Source organism: Neophocaena asiaeorientalis, unplaced genomic scaffold (genome assembly GCF_003031525.2).
Source record: "Neophocaena asiaeorientalis asiaeorientalis breed wild unplaced genomic scaffold, Neophocaena_asiaeorientalis_V1.1 scaffold78, whole genome shotgun sequence".
NCBI classification, from domain to species: Eukaryota; Metazoa; Chordata; class Mammalia; order Artiodactyla; family Phocoenidae; genus Neophocaena; species Neophocaena asiaeorientalis.
The window spans coordinates 16,427,999-16,444,421 of record NW_020175018.1 but is presented as its reverse complement, the minus strand read 5'-3'; the positions used below and the strand labels follow the sequence as shown (position 1 = coordinate 16,444,421).

The 16,423-nt window shown below is 50.3% G+C and overlaps 1 protein-coding gene across 1 annotated transcript in view; it reads right to left on the bottom strand.

The window, feature by feature from the left end:
- Window positions 1–649: 649 nt before the first annotated feature.
- The window catches only part of CFAP77 (cilia and flagella associated protein 77), a 131,508-nt gene continuing 115,734 nt past the window's right edge, over window positions 650–16,423 (bottom strand). Inside the window, exon 6 of the mRNA XM_024762778.1 lies at window positions 650–772. Within this exon, the coding sequence (XP_024618546.1) occupies window positions 650–772 (123 nt within the window). The remainder of the gene's footprint in view (window positions 773–16,423) is intronic.

The following is a 16,423-nucleotide window of genomic DNA, read 5'->3' as shown; positions in this document are numbered from 1 at the left end:
TGAGGTGCAAAGTGCCCCAGCCTGGGTGCTTTCAGCCCCGGAAGTCTCTCTCTTTCGGGAGGGGGCGGGGTGACCTTCCAAGGTCAGTGCCTGTGGAGGAGCCCATCTGGGCCCAGCACTGAGGAGGTGAGGGCCGCTCTGAGTAAGGAACGTGGGCTCTTCCTGCCCTCAAAGGTCCCAGAGAGATGGTATTGCCATGGAGAGATACCAGGAATCCTAAAAGGAGCCATTAAAACTCATGTTTGGAATATAAAGTGAGGGCTTCCAAAGCATGGTACTGTCACGCTTTCTGCAGCAAATACATGGGTTGTTCTTAACACTTGAGGGCAGAGCCTCAGAATCGCCCCTTAGTCTGGAGTCTAAAATCTGCCTTGGATTTTGGGTTTCTCTTACCAGGTGAGGGCTTGAGAAGAGAGGGTGGGGGGCCTGCAGGAGGAGGGCAGTCCCTAAGTGGAGGGTCACTGGGGCTTAAGGGAAGTGAGTGTTGCTAACTCTAAAGAGGGAGCTCTTAGCAAAAACGATCAAACGAAGACCTGAATCTGAGGTCCTGGCCAAGGCAGAGCCTGCAGAACAATGGGGGACTGTCTTATGTTAGTTGGGGCAAGAAAGGTGAGTCCTTCAGGGAATTTTCTACTGTGTCAAGAAGGCTTTAGGGGTGGGTGTAGTTGCCCATCCGCAGGGTTCCCTGGCGCACGGCACACTCTTCCCGGTGGGCTTTGAAGGCTCTCTGGCGATGGGCCTCGGTGGGGAAGGTATCGAGATGGGGGCCCACCTGTGGACAGAGGGAGAGCGGGTCAGTGGGCATGAGTGCTCGGGGGCTCGGCCTGGGGGCTCCCCTTCCTTCCCTGGCCCGCCCCCTACTTCCATCTTAGAGTAATAATAAAAATCGCTGTCAGAGGGAAAGAAGTGAAGGGAAAGTTCTGTCCTGGTGCCGCGGGGTAAAGTGAGGGGTGACATGGGACGGGGGTGCGAGAGCAGGGCTGCCCGGTGCCCTTGTTTTTCCTTTTGTCCAGCTCGTCGCCGGGACGACGTGTACATGATAAATATCACCTGCCGAGGACTGGGGTCACCCGTGCAGTGGGACCTCACAGCCAGCATCATCCTTCACGTGCTGATTCTCCACCATTAAAACCCCAAACAAGCCGCCCTCTCCAAGGGGGGCTTCCTGGCACGGTTGGCGCTCCGTCACCGCAGGACCACCTGAGGCCCCCCCGCACTCCAGGGGCCAACACTCAGTCGCGCCAGAACCAGAGCCAGATTCAAGGAGTGGGGGGCCTCTGTCGTTAAAATTTTATGCAATCGGTATTTTGGCCTGCCCTTGCCTCTCAAGAAATGGTGGTGAGTGGAAACCTCTCCTGTCTCCTGGGTCTGTTACACCACCTCCAAAATGCCAGAGAATTCCCGTAAAATGGCATTTCTCTTTTAGGATAACTAAGGGAGGCACGGGGTAGAAAGGGTTCAGCCTTGCTTGTTTATTTATGCATCCGTTCATTCATTCATTCACTCACTCGTTCAGGCCACACATATTAACTGAGCACAGCTCTGTGTCAGGCACTGGGGTACCGCAATGAATGCGAGGGACTCACTCTTCCCGGGGGAGGGGGAGCAGACGTGGGCGTTGGTTACACAGCTGTTTTATGAGAATCAGTGCAGTGATGGGGGCGTCAGTAGCACATGTAGGTGGGTGCCTACATGGGGCCTGGCATTCAGGAAGTGCCTGACATGGGGCCTGGCATTCAGGAAGTGTTGAAACAAAGTTGGAAGAGTGAACAAATGAGTGAATGAATGAATGAGATAGTGAAGGAAGGAGGAGGGCAGAATTCACCTGGCCTCAGGTGGTCAAGGAAGGCTTCTCAGGCCAGGTCACCTGGGCTCAGGTGGTCAAGGAAGGCTTCTCAGGCCAGGTGGGCCTGGAAGGATTGGGATGAGGGAGGTGGAAGGGAGGTACGGCAGGGGAAATGGTGTCAGCAGAAGGAGAAGAGGGGTCGTGTGTGAATCTGGAGGTGAAAACCGAAGGAGATGCTTAGTTGCTGGGGCTGGTCGACTCTCCTGAGAGCTAACTCAAGCAAGAGCTTACCCCCTGCGCTCATGAGATTGTCCTTTAGAAAGAGAAGGGAAAGGGGCCCTATTCTGTACCCATGAAATCCGCAGAGCCCCAAGCAGAACATGGGAGTCCACGGAGAGGGGCGTTCCAGCTTTCAGAATGCCAAGAAGCAGGCGCCCTTCTGCCACGTTTGCTCCGGAGGCTGGTGGCTGGGACCCTCAGGCTGTTACAGTAACAGACCTGCCGTTTGTCAGATGCAGTGCACTTATTTCACACAAGCCGCAGAGTATCCAGACGTTGTCTCCATTTTACAGATGGGGAAACAGGGGCCCCAAAAGGTTAAGTCACTTGCCCCAGGTCTCAGAGACCCAGAGCCGTGGGACTCCTGGCCCCAGATCTTTACCGATAATCTCCACTCTCTTAATAAATGCTCAGGAAATGAGGCAAGTGAGAGGCACTGCTGGGAACGGTGTGGCTCCCATCCTGCACGCACGCACGCACGCACGCACGCATGCACGCACGCACACATGCACGCACGCTCTCTCCTCCTAAAATAGCGGCTCAGCCAGAGATGAGGGTCCTAATTACAAGTCAGGCCTCAAGCGCTTGTGGTCACGACCCTGTGGACCCCCGGAGTCAAAGGATGGCACACATGCACGCACGCTCTCTCCTCCTAAAATAGCGGCTCAGCCAGAGATGAGGGTCCTAATTACAAGTCAGGCCTCAAGCGCTTGTGGTCACGACCCTGTGGACCCCCGGAGTCAAAGGATGAAGAGCTGTGGAGCAAAGAATTCCTTCTGAGATGCTTCTAAATTAAGCCATCTGCAGTCTGTCTCCGCCTGGAGCTAAGAAATTGTAACGGCTTTGGCAGGAGACAGCTCTGCTGAATGGAGCTGAGTCGCTCTTAGGTCAGTGCAGGTAAATAAGAGGTGAGCGCCACTGGCCCACCAGCAGCCCTGGGAGCAGGACAGGCGGGGTGGCGAAGTGCAGACCGGGTGCCCGCACCGCACAGTATACCCTGGGGATACGCTGGTGAATAAGGCAGACCCACATGGGCCCTGCGAGATGGCCTGGGAGGTGGCCGCTGAACACATTAGACGTGTAATTGCTTAACGGCAATTTAAGAGGACTGTGGACTGGGGAATTCTAACTCCATCTGGGGGGCAGGAAGTTCTTTCTAGAGAGGATGGGAGAGCTCTCCAGGGGAAGAGGAAGGCAAAAATGTCCTAGATGGGAGGGAACAGCCCAAACCCTGAGCAAATTTGGGCAAATGGGAGGGAATGAAAGCCAGTCAGTGTGACCGGGGGACAAAGATGAGGAAAGAGAGGAGGTGGGCGACTGGCACATCTTTAAAAAGATTTGCATTCAACACTCGTCCTAGGATCGTAATCCCCTCCCTGGATAACACCCTTTGCCTCTCTGCAACCAGACTGGAATAAAAGAAGATTCCCAGAAACCTGGGGTTGGAAGAGACCTCGGAGATCACTGAATCCAACTCTCCCATGATGCAGATGGAAAACCCAAGACCCAAAGGTGGGAAGCGATTCTCCCAGGGTCTCCGTGGCCCTGGACAGAGCTGACACTAGCATCGCCTTTTCCTGAGGTCCACGCCCTGCCCACTGTGGGCCCCACTCTGCCCCAGGGGATCTAGGTTCCTGGATCCCATTTCCCAATTCATCTGAAAGCATCTGTGCTTTTCTGATCTACTTAAAAGGAGCCAACTTTTCATCTGATTGATGCCCTTAATTGTGCCTTTGACATTTCATTAATTTTGCTCTTGACTTCCTGGTTTCCTTCTTTGAAGTTTCTCTGTTGTTCTTTTTCTAGCATCTAGAGTTGTCTGCTTAGCTATAATTACCTTTTAATCTTTCTTCTTTTTTTCCTAGTATTAACATTTATACAACATAGCATTGGCAACTGTGTTTCCCTCTACATTTTCTTTTATCTCATCTCACAAGTTTTGAGTTACCTTTATTTTTGTTCGGTTCTCTTTTCATCTAATCTCTATCAAATTTCTGTTTGGATTTCTTCTTTGGTCCTGAAGTTATTTATAAATATGGTTTTAAATTTCCAGGCAATTTTGTTAGTTACGTTTGTGACCGATTTCTAATTTAATTTCTTTGGTGCCAAAGTGATCTGCTTGAATCAGACCTTTTGGTATTTGTTGAGATTTTAGGCTTGTTTGAAAAGTCTGATCCACTTTTGACAGAAAATCGCTGCGTGGAATAAACTGCTACCACTATAGAGAAGGTGCCCATGTGATCTGGGTTAGGGGATAAGGTGTGACCCTTGCCCTTTCATCTATGTGCTCATTATTTCACTTATTGAATACTTATTGAGTACCCACTGTGTGCCAGACTCTACACTAGGTACCATGATTCAGGGAGAATTTAGAAAGCCTCTACTGTCATAGAGCCAGGAAACTAGTCATAAAAATATGATCACACAACTAATTATTCGTTTATAGTTGTGCTAACTATTTATTTAATTTTTTGGCGGTGTGGGATCTTAGTTCCCCGACCAGGGATTGAACCCTCACCCCCTGCAGTGGAAGCACTGAGTCTCAACCACTAGACCGCCAGGGAAGTCCAGTTGTGCTAACTATTAAAAGAAGTACCAGATTCTGTAAGAGCTTATAATACAGAGAATTAAAAACTCAGACTTTGGGGCCAGAGGAGACTTCCCGAGGAAATAACATACAAGCAGAGACTTGAAGGATAAGGTGGGGATGAGGTGAGGGTGAAAGTGGTGCTGCAGTCCCATGGCGACAAAAAAAAAAAACAGGCAGAAGGGATGAACAGGGCAGGTCACGGAGGGGAAATCTGAAGGCCAGCAAACAACCTAAAGTATGTGATCAGGGAACAAAGCAAGAAATACCATTTCTCGCCCGTCAGATTGGTAATAATAGTCGTAAGTCCGACAGTAGAAATGGGAACCTTCATACACTGTTAGTGACGGTGCTCATTGGTACAACCACTTGGAGAGAGACTTGGCTTTAGCTAGAAAGCCTGGAGCCTATGAACCCACGAGTCCATGTTTGGGTACACACCCTGGAGAGACCTTCAAAAAGGTCCACCAAGTGATGTGTACAAGAATGCTCATTGAAACACGATACAAAATCCTGGCAACAGCGGCATGGCCATCAGTGGGGCTGGATATACCGCAGGTGGTGCGTTCATGCAGCGGGATATTGGCATCAGTTAAAATGACCGCTCTAGAGAGGGCCTGTCCGACGAAAACGAAAAACTCAGTCGCTCTGTCACGCAAACCGCATTCCAGGGGCTTCATAAGCCCGTGTGCCCACGTGGGCTACTGCACTGAGCAGGGCAGCTGCAGAACACGCCCATCGTCACAGAAAGTTCTGTTGAACAGGGCTGCTCCGGGCCCAGCTGAGCCAAAAACGCAACGTTGCATGGGAAGGTTTCATTTACAGATGGAACGTAAGTATGATGCCATTTACGTGAGAAACGTAAAACCTACCAAACGATCCCCTGTGTTGTTCGAGCCTGTGCGTGAATCTAGTTGAATGGAAAGAAATGGGAGCAAAGAACGTGCCGGGAAGTCATGCCTGGCATTGCCTCTGGGAGGGAGGGGGTGACAACAGGGGAGCAGAGGGTGCTTCGGTTTTATCTGTAAGGGAGTATTGCCTTTTTGTCTTTTTAAGATGAAAACACAAGAGGTGATTTTCAAACTGCGTTTTGGAGAAGTGACACAGGGCCCGAGGTCTCTCCCCCCACACACCTGCAATTGAGAAACAGTTCCTCTGTTTTACGAGAGCTGTTTGTTGGAGATTTGTGTTTGATTCCATTTGAATCCGGAGTTTTGCTGCCAAAAGGAGTGTCACCACCAGTGGCGTGTGACTTTGGCTGTGCCCCCCAGCGGGAGGAACCCACCCACCAGTCAGGTTCACAAACTGAGCAGCTTTCCCACGATCCTCCTGACACATCCTCCTAAAGGGGCAGCCGGGCCAGCTGCTGCCCAGACCTCTCTCATGAGCCTCACGGTGGTCCCCCAACTGGACCCCAAGCCCTCCAGTGCCAAGTCTGGGGGCCGAGAAGGCAAAAAGGTAGGATCTGAGGAAAACATAGCCAGATTAAAAAAAAAAAAAGATCTCCCAAAGAGCTAAAAAAAAAAAAAAAAATGACAGCTATAGAGATTTTAGTTTAGTTTTTTTTAAGTGACAACCGCTCAGGTGACTGGGAGAGATTTTGCTTTAAAAGATTGAGGGGCTGTCTCCTCTAATGAGAGGTACTTGAAAATTATGGATCAGTCCCAGGTCAGTAATTTCTGCCAAGCTCGGGCAGCTGGAGGTCAGAGGCCCCGTAGAACACAAATCCATGCAGGATGTCGGCGGGCATGGTGAGTCCTGGGCTCTGATGTAGCAGGTCTGTCGTGTAAGTAATTAACGAGGGTGGCAGTCTCTCCTGAGACATCTGGTCCCCTAAATTGTTATTCCGCTACCGGCTCCAATTTCTCTGTGGTCCAAAAATAGATGCAGCAAGGACACAGGGCCTGACCCGCCCTGCTGACACATGCTGTGTTTTCAAAGAACATCCAAACCGGGCTTAGAAAAACAAACATCCTGCCTGCCCACAAGGTCTAACGTGGGACCTCGGGGTACCATGTCAGGTGAAGGGGGGAGAGTGACGGCCCCCAGGTGAGGGCTGGGGGTACCACCCTCACTTGACAAGAGAGGAAACTGATTCTCAGGATAGTTAAGACACTGGCTCAAGGAGACCCAGCTACCAAGCGGCAAAGCCAGACCTGGGAACCAGGTTTCTGCTCCACTGACTGTGGAGTTCTTGAGGCTTACTGCGGCAGAAGAAAAGAGAGTCATGCATGTCTTTGAACATGAGAATCGTTTTGCTATTTCTAGAAGCCAAACAATATCTCTAGATCATTCCCAAGGATTAGCTAAGGCTAGCCAGCAGCAGTTGAGATCAAAATTGAACAACGAATCTGCTTGCCAGGTGCTGGTAGATAAATGATAGGGTGATACCAAGGCGGGGTGTTTGAATTTTCCAAAAAACTCCAGGTCAGTGCCCACCTCTGCTTCTTCAGTGTGTAAGTTTAATAGGCTGCAGGTAAGCGAGAGTCATCATAGCTCACTGGGGAGGCTGGGGACACACAAGACCCTCCATCACCATCTGAGGCTATTTCTCGGTGCCCAATTATCCCCCTGTTCAAGGCTCCAAAGACAGAATCTGGGCGATGAGTACTCGTCTGACTCAGGTGGGCTACTTTTTTTTTCACGTTTTTTTTTTTTAAACAGCTCTGCTGAGATCAAATTTACCCTTTTAAAGTGTATAAATCTTTGCTGTACATCCGAAACTAACAGAACATTGTAAATCAAGTATACTCCAATATAAAATAAAAATTAAGTTAAAATTTAAAAAAAGGAAAAAGAAAAAATTTTTCTTCCAAAAAACGAAGTGCAGAAATCAATGATTTTTGGTATATTCATAGAGTTGTGTAAACACCCGCATAATCTAAGTTTAGAATATTTTCATAATCCCCCAAAGAAACCTTGTACCCTTTGGAATCTCTCCCCATTTCCCTCCTCCTGGCCCCTGGCAACAATTATTCTACTTTTTATCTCTATGGATTTGCCTAATCTGGGCATTTCCTAATGATGAAATCACACAGCGCATGGTCTTTGGTGACTGACTTCTTTCACTCAACACAACACATCCTCAAGGTCCATCCGTGCTGTAGCATGTTTCACTATTTAATTCCTTCTTATTTTAATTCCTTTTTATTGCTGAGTGATATTCTACTGTACCGTCTACTGCATTTTGTTTATCCGTTCATCAGTTGATGGACATTTGGGTTACTTCCCCTTTTTGGCTATTATGAATAACGACGCTAGGGACATTCATGTACAGGTTTTTGCATGGATGTGTGTTTTCATTTCTCTTGAGTATACACCTAAGAGCAGAATTGCTGGGTCACGTGGAGACTCTGTGTTTAGCCTTTTGGGGAACTGTCACAGTGTTTTCCAAAGTGGCTGCACAATTTTTTAATTCTCACCAGCAATGTATTAGTGTTCTGATTTCTGTGTCCTTGCAAACACTTGTTATTGTCTTTTTTTTTTTATTACAGCCATCCTAGTTCTTGGGTACGAAGCGGTATCTCACTGAGGTTTTGATTTTCATCCCCCTAATGACTGATGACTTTGGGCATCTTCCATGTGTGTATTGATGATTTGTGTATATCTTCTTTGGAGAAATATCTATTCGTGTCCTTTGACCACTTAAAAATGTGGGTTATCTTTTCATTACTGAGTTGTAAGAGTAATATTTATATTCATAGACGCAAGTCCCTTATGGGATATCTGATTTGCAAATATTTTCTCCTCTTCTGGGGGCTGTCTTTTCACTCTCTTGATAGCATCACTTGAAGCACCAAAGGTTTTCATTTTGATGAAGTCCAATGTATCTATTTTCCTTTGGTGGATTATATTTTATTTCCTTTCATATAAAAATCATCTTGATGTAGCGTAAAAAGGCAAGGACTTTTAGGATCCTTAGCAGTTTATTTAAATGGACCCTCTAAGGCAGGGATGGCAAGTAGGCTGCCCTTCCCGTGATGGTGGCTGATGCCCATGTTCTGTCATAAAATATTCTCAGGCTGAATCTAGGCTCATGAAAAAGTGTGCGGTGATTGATTAGCAAGGTCTGCCATGGGCGTGGAAGGGAGAGGGTGCCACGTATTTGCTCTAAGAGGATCAAAACAGAGTCTCCCACGGTAACAAGGAGGAACAAAGACTCAGAACCCCTGGGAGAAGACATCCATGGGTTCACCTGCCCTTAACTGTCTCTCTCCCTCTTCAGGCAACCTCGGGGCACCCTCACCTGGGAAGACCAGTGGGTAGGTTAGAGTGAGGGGAGAACACAGGGAATGAAAGAGGGGAGTTGGAGCAGCCAGCGTGGACTCCCTGGAGTCTTGTTATTTATAGAGCGGCCCCCATTTGGCGTGGGTGCAGGAGCCGAATAAAGACTGACACACGCTCCCATAGTCATCCCACAGGGGACGATAATACGTGCCACTTAGGAAAAATCGGTTCTGCTTTTTTAAAAACATTAAATCCTCATTTAGGATGCAGAGCAGAGAGAAAAACCTTCCTGGTGATGGCTTTCAATGGGGCCTGTAAGAAAAGAGTGAGTTCCCTGTGATGAGGTCTTGAGTGTAGCCCTAAAACTGTCCTCAGGACCACGTCTACCTCAGCCCATCCTCTTGCCCAGCACGTCTGGCTCTGGCTGGGCTGTCGCCCCCAGGTTCTGGGAGCCCACCAGCCTCGAGGTGCCTCCACCAAAGCTCCATCTGGGAGGCCCCGAAGCCATCGAACCATCCTCCGTCCTCCCTGCTTTGCATCCTACGTTCTCTTTGAAACACCTCAGCCCGAGAAGGATGTCAAGCCAGTAGCTGGTGTGTGGGACCCAAATGCAACTAAGGGAGAGAAAGACCCCTTCCCGTTTCCCCGTCTCCACTTCAGAGCCCCGTCCAACACACACACACACACACACACACACACACACGCACACGCACCCCAGGATGCAAATGATAACCGCACAGCCATCACTTGTGAAGCTTGACAGAAAATAATGAGAAACACTAAATCTTTTATAAGGTCAACACTCGCCTTAGCCGAGCAGCTGTCAAACAAGAAAAGAATTTAGCGCCGGAGCCACGAAACTTCCATCGGCTCATTAAGCCCAACAGGGCCCGGGCCTGGCGTGGCGGAGGAGACGCGGGGCCTTCCGTTTTGTGTCAGTAATTTGCAGCGGAGAAGGAAGAAGAAACAACCAGCGCCAAAGGGGCCTGGGGGGCGGCTGGGGAATCGTTAGTGCGCCAGGAGCGGCCTCAGCTCCTAATTGGAAGCATTGGGCATTATCAACCGAGGATTTGCCTCAGTTCCCTGACAGCTCGTGGGCCCAAAATGATCGCCCACTTGTCAGTGTAAAAGACCATTAAAAACAAACCATTTTGATTTAATTGGAGGCGGTGCACCATGGGGCCAGGTGAGGATGCTTGGCAGGCCTGCTCACCCAAGCTGCGGCCCCTTCTCCCTCGGTGATGGGCCCGGGGGCTGGGCTGGGGGGAGTGTGTGTTTTTCCAGACTTTTCGGCTTTCAAAAACCGTCTGAGGAAGGAGTGAATGGGAGACAGGAGGAGGCTTCACAGCGAGGCAGCGAGGGCTGTTTTCAATGGGGTTGTCAGCGAAAGCACCGTGACAAGCGGAGCTGCCAGGAAGGGGTGGGGGAAGGTCTCCCCTTTCCTTTTCAGAGCCCAGATGATGGGCACCGGCTGGCATTATTCTTCTGGGAGGTGGCCCAGAGGCTTTCGGCTGGAGGGGCTCAGCCCGCGAGGGGGCAGTGGGCGATGCCAGCAGGATGCTTCACCCGCTCACCCCACTTAGAAATATCAGGACATGGATGGTCACGCTGGACTCTAAGCTTCAATGGACAGCAGGACTTCTTTTACTTTAATGGACTTCTCTTATTTTAAACTCAAGGAAGAGCTAAGGAGGGGGTTAGGGAAGGAGATGTGTTGATGGAGAACCTTTGTGAATGGGGTGGGCCCCAGAGGCTTGGGCGCACACCCCATGGAGGCCGCAGTGATGATGATGTCTGCTTGAGAATTCCTCAGCGTCTCAGAAAGAGGAGGCCACTGGCTGTAAATATTAACCCAAACTCCCGATCCGGGCGGGGGCCTCCGAGCACACGGAGCATCTATCTGCTTGTAGCTTTTGAGTCAGAGGGTAGACTCCCCGACGCCGCGGACTGTATGTTCTCCATGTTGATACGCAGTATCGTGCTAGTTGTGGGTACTTGATAAATATTCATTGGTACCTGCCAGATCTCAGAGAGGGCTGTATATTTGTATATTAATCTCACCCCCGTCCCACAAGCGGCGATCTCATTCGCTGCCTACCGCTTCCCCGTCAAGACAATGCCTGCGGGAGCGCGCACGGTGCTGGAGAGCATCTTCGGCAGAGCGAGGGGGAGACGCACCAGCCGATCTCTTCATAAACTTCTACTGTTCATTGTGATCAAGCTGGGAGGAGACACCAGATCCCTGGCGAGCATCAAATTCCAGAGTTTCAAATTTTGCTGCTGAATTTAGACAATGGGGATTCCTTAATTACTTTCTCTGGAAAGTTACCTGACAGTGCTTTCCCAGGTAGCACAAGGTGGTTATCCAGGCGCACGGTTCCTCAGCTGACAAGAGTCTTTGATTTTGTGCTTGGCTGCAAATTAAGTCCTTTGCTGAGCCGTCCGTGCAGTGCCCGTCAGTGCCGTATCGTTTATTCATTTTGGCTGTTGAACAACTCCTGTGTTGCTGCCAGGGAAGCCGGGGACATACTCGGCTGTGCCATGTCCATGGCCCATTGGGGTGGGGTACACTGTGGTGGGGCTTGGTGTCGTCTTTCCCCTTTTCTCTTATTAGAATAATGAGCAGGAAGAATTTTTTTCCAGTATCCTTTAAGAAGGAGCAGACTCTTTCTGTGGTTGACAAGGCTGACCCTGTCAAGCCACAGATAGGGATATTAGAGTTAGGTGTCCTCAACTAGACAGCAAAGATGCTGATGCCATGTTCCAGACACTGTTCCGGGGAAATGCCAACAGACAGGGGACCTTACTCGACTGTTAGGGGCGCCCTGTGGACATTCAACAAATCCTGGGTGGATGGATGGATGGATGGATGGTTTAGGAACCTGGGATAAGGCAACAGAGCCCTTAGAAACGCCTCTGAGATTCAAGCATCCTTAAAGATCCTCTCCATCTCCTTTGCTCAGCTAAATCTCTAAGTATCAATAGAAGAGGGGTTTTATTTTCTGCAATATTTGTACCCACAATTTCGTTCAAAAATATGTAGAAAGGCAGTTCAAGTTGACAAATCTTCTGTGACTGTGGACAAAGGTAGAGAATGCATACCGGGTGACAGAGGTCACAGCATCTGGGCAATCCACTGTCCCTGCAACACAGGGTCCCACCTATCGACATTCAGAACGCTGCCCCAAGGAACAATCCAGAACCTGGACATTGACGACAAAACAGTGTCTGACCTCAGGTATTTGCAGGGCTGTCGCTTAGAAGGGGAAGCATGTGTTTCCATGGGGCTCCAGAGGGAGAAACACAACCCTGAGGCGGAAGGTTGAAGGAGAGAGAGGAGGCAGACTTGGACTGAACTTGAGAAAGAAGCTGCTGTGGACTGAATCACGTCCCTCTAAAAGGCATATGTGAAGCCCTAACCCCCAGTGTGATGGTATTTGGAGGTGGGGCCTTTGAGAGTAGTTAGGCTTGGATGAGGTCATGAGGGTGGGACCCCCATGATGGGATTAGCGCCGTTTTAGGAAGAGATATCAGAGAGCTTGCTTTCTCTCTCTCTGCCCAGTGAGGTCACAGCGAGAAGGTGGCCATCTGTAAGCCAGGAAGAGAGCCTCATCAGATCCCGACCTGTTCAACAGACGACAGCTTGCCTCCAATAGGACGTTTCTTTCTGAAGCCCCAACCTGCTTTATGGCAAATGTATGAAAGGGCACAGCCTGCCTTGGGGAACGTGTGCTTTAACCGTATCTGTGTAGGAGGAATTGACATTGACCCAGGGAGCTGGGGAGCTGCTTGTTGGAAACGCAGGCTTGGTGGCTACCCCAGACCCACTGGATCGGGGTCCTGGTTGGGGCCCTGGAATCTGCATTTTAAACCTCTCCTCAGAGGACCCCAGGCACAGCCAAGTCTGAGAACCGTTCATCTAGAGGAGCAGATGGCAAAGCCCCGTCCAACCCAGAGGTGTTACTGCTCCATGACCTTCCCCTGGCCAGGCCGGAGCCAAGTGCTTTGCACGCACAGTTCACTTGATGCCCACTTTACAGATGCAGATGCAGAGGCAGGCCCGAGGCAGGATGGCACCTGGCGCATCTGTGTGGTTTCCGAGCCCACAGGCTAAGCCCTCCTGCTGAGCTCCGTCTCTGCCTCAGGCCTTTTGATACAGCAAGCCTGACCCCCACCCCCCTCCATCAATGGCCTCTTTCCTCTTTAGCCTTGGGGCCAAGCTGCCATTTAAAAGATGCTCTGGGGTTTTGTCAAAGTCTAAAGGCTATCAGGGCAGTGGCAAGTTTCGTTTATTGCGAGGGCTTAAGTCAGCCAGAGCAGGGCTGGCCACGACCCTCTGGACACCTATAAACACCCGAGCTCCTGACCGCCCTTCTCTTTCCTTCCCAGGTCCTGCATTTAGCCCCCACTGGCCCCTGACCTCAGTTGCAGGTCCTTGGTATTTATCGACTCTTCCAGGGCCTGAGGCCTGGAGGCAGCCAGCCAGAGGGCTCAGCCACCACCCGACACTTGTTAACTGTGACCCTTGGGGCACGTGACTTGAAGCCTCCAAGCTTTGGTTTCTGTGAGCATTGACACCAAACGAGACCATCCATCGAGGCACCCAGCCTGGCCTCTAAGAGGCGCTTGGGATGTGTGAGCTGTCGGTGTGGTTTTTGTGCTGTCATCTGGGGGCGCCGTCTTCTTGGACGCCCTCCCCTCTGCACCTCCAACCAGTAGACTTTGGTCCAACTACCGACATTGTTTGCACTGCTAAGGCATCATTTCCCACGCTGTCTTTGAGGAGAGGAAGGCAAGAAGCCAAGAAAACATCCCCATCATCTTCCTTCCTCTCCGACGTGTTATGTTCTCTGATGCCCATGAACTCTGCATCTCTGAGGGAAACCAGGGAGGCTCTGTGTGTTGCACGCGGCTTGTAGATATGAGGATACCGGCCTCTGGATTCATCTCGCCTGCACTTCTGACAAACCTCAGTTTGAATAAACCTTGACTTTATCCAAGTAGATCATCGAATGTTGTTTATCTGCGGGACCCTCCTGCTGGCCACATGCCAGGCGGCTTGGACCCCATCGCCCCCGCAGCCTCGGTGCCTGGCGACAGAGGCTGACAAGTGGGGACATGTGGAAACGAGGGAGACATGGAGGAAGTCATTCCAGAGGTGGCAGACGTTAACCCGAACTCCTTCTTGAGCCCGGGAGATTCTCTTCAGATCGTGGGGGATTTATTCTCTTGGGGATGAGCTGGGAGAAGCAGTTGGGGACCCGTCAAGTCCTATCAACTCCCAAGACTCAACATGAGATTCTAGCTATCTCCAGAGAGTAGAAGTAGATGCCTGATGTCAAAACAAGCCGTCTTAGTCTATTTTCTGGTTGATTTCCAACACGAAATTGGAAATATTTTCACACCCAATGCGGGGTGAAGGGCTTTCTGGATGAAACTGAAAATTCCCAGGGGTGCCCGACAGATTATGGGGACAGCCAGGCTGGGGGTGCCCAGGTTGCAGGGCTGTTTTTTGTTACAAGTGCCAGCTCCCACATCCCACAGGATGCCTGCCACCTCCCTCCATGACCCGGGTTCCCTCGGACTTCAAGATTTCTCCAGCTGCACCAGAAACTTTGCCGCGATCTCCTCTCCCCACCCCACCTCCCTCCCCGGCCCCTTTTCCTCTTGTCCCCACCCCCAGAGCTTCAGCTCACTGGGATTTTGAGCAGCAATGTCACCTCGTGAGCAGGTGTCTAAAAATTCTGTCTCTCTGAGGTGCCGGATTATGTAAAACCAATTAAGCCCCTGCTTTTATTCCTTCGGCGAGTCAGCCCTTCTGCATACTGATCTGATTTATAAGGGGAGGGGGGAATCTGTATTTAGGGAAGAAATGTCAAGAGCATCAGAGCCTCTGAATCATTCTTCCTATTGCCCCGTGTGCTCTCAGTGCCCTACACGGCAACCTGGGAAGATTCTTATTCTGAGGCAACAGACCGACGGGATTCTTAAAATACATCACCGGTGCAGGGACCTCAGGGAGGGGCAGTCCATCTGGAATCTGCCCTTCCTGGGTCTGGAAGGAGTGACTTTGGGGCTTGAGACACCCGTGCAGAGAACGGTCCATCTTTATTTGAACCGTGCGGGCCCTTTGGAGAGGTGGCGGCAGCAGGGTGGACGGGCTGAGAGCCCGCCCTGGGGCTTTAACAGAGAGCTAACTTTCCAGCCAGCTATGATTTGTGAGAGAGCTTAAAGGTGGGAAAGAAAATCCTTTTCTTAGATTCAGCAGCTTTCACTAATCAGCTGCGTCTCTGGGCGTCACTGCTTGGCTGACTGCTGACGTTTTCTTCCCTACCGTCTCCTGTTCTATTAGTGAGTCAGGGGCCCAGGAGACCCGAGGCAGGGTTAGTCTTCCACAAAGAGAGGAGTCTGATCCCAGCGTTCAGAGCACAAGAGCTTGTAAATCAAACTGTTAGCTTAATAGCTTGGGCCATTATTCTAAAGCAGTGGGGCTGAACCCAAAAGCCAAATGAAAATATAGTCAATTTGTTCATACTTTAGTGACTGAATGACTATGTAATGTCGGTGGGTATCGGGGCTGTAGAGGAAAGATGAGGGCTTGCGGGGAGAGGAGGAGTGTTCGGGTTGAAGTGGAGACCCCGAGATGCTTGGGCAAACCCCCCTCTAAAATGGATCTTGGATCTCCAATTATAACATGGACTTGGCCATAGCGATCCAGACTCCACGAGTCAGCCGCTTTCACGACTGGGGCTGAGCGCCAGCCTCTAACCTTTATGCCTGATGGAAACTGAATAGGAGAAACCAGGCTTAGCCGGCAGCACGGGGAGTGCTCGGTGAGTCGTAGGGAGGAACAGGGCTGAAAGGGGCTTGAGCACAGGGACAGGCACCCTGGGGAAGGATGTAGAGTCCCCATCCTTTAAAAACATTGAAAAAAAGAAAACCTTACTGGTTTTGTAAAAGTTACAGGAACTCATTATAAAAATGGAAACAATGCAGAAAAGAGCATCAGAGAAAGTAAAACAGTCTCCAGCTCACCCCAGGGATCCCAGCTGCCGCTACTCGGGGCCTCTCCTTCCGGACGTCTGTCCTGGAGCATAGACCCCCCCGCGTGGTGTATGGGTGCCTCCATCCAGACGGGGTCACGCAACACAGGTTCTTTCCCCCAATAATATGTGGGGAAATTATTATTAAAGTGGGGAAAGATGATTAAAGTGTCAATAAGTACAGACTGAAGTCAATATTTTCAGTGGCTGTGTAATATTTCATGATGTCGTATATTATCTCAGCGATATCTGTGTAATAGCTCCCAACACGTACCTAAGCCATTACTTGCCTGCGACATCCAGCCTTTCACCACTGTCAGTGCTGCTATAAATATTGGGGGGCACCCGCCCCTCTGTCTTTGGGCCGTTATCACTGGCAGTCTTTTTGTAAAGAGGGATAAACCGTCTGTTTTTCTTGATTTCATACCAGGAGACCATAGAATATATGGTTCTGATTGGGTCACTTTTTTTTTTTTTTTTTTTGCTACACGGGCCTCTCCC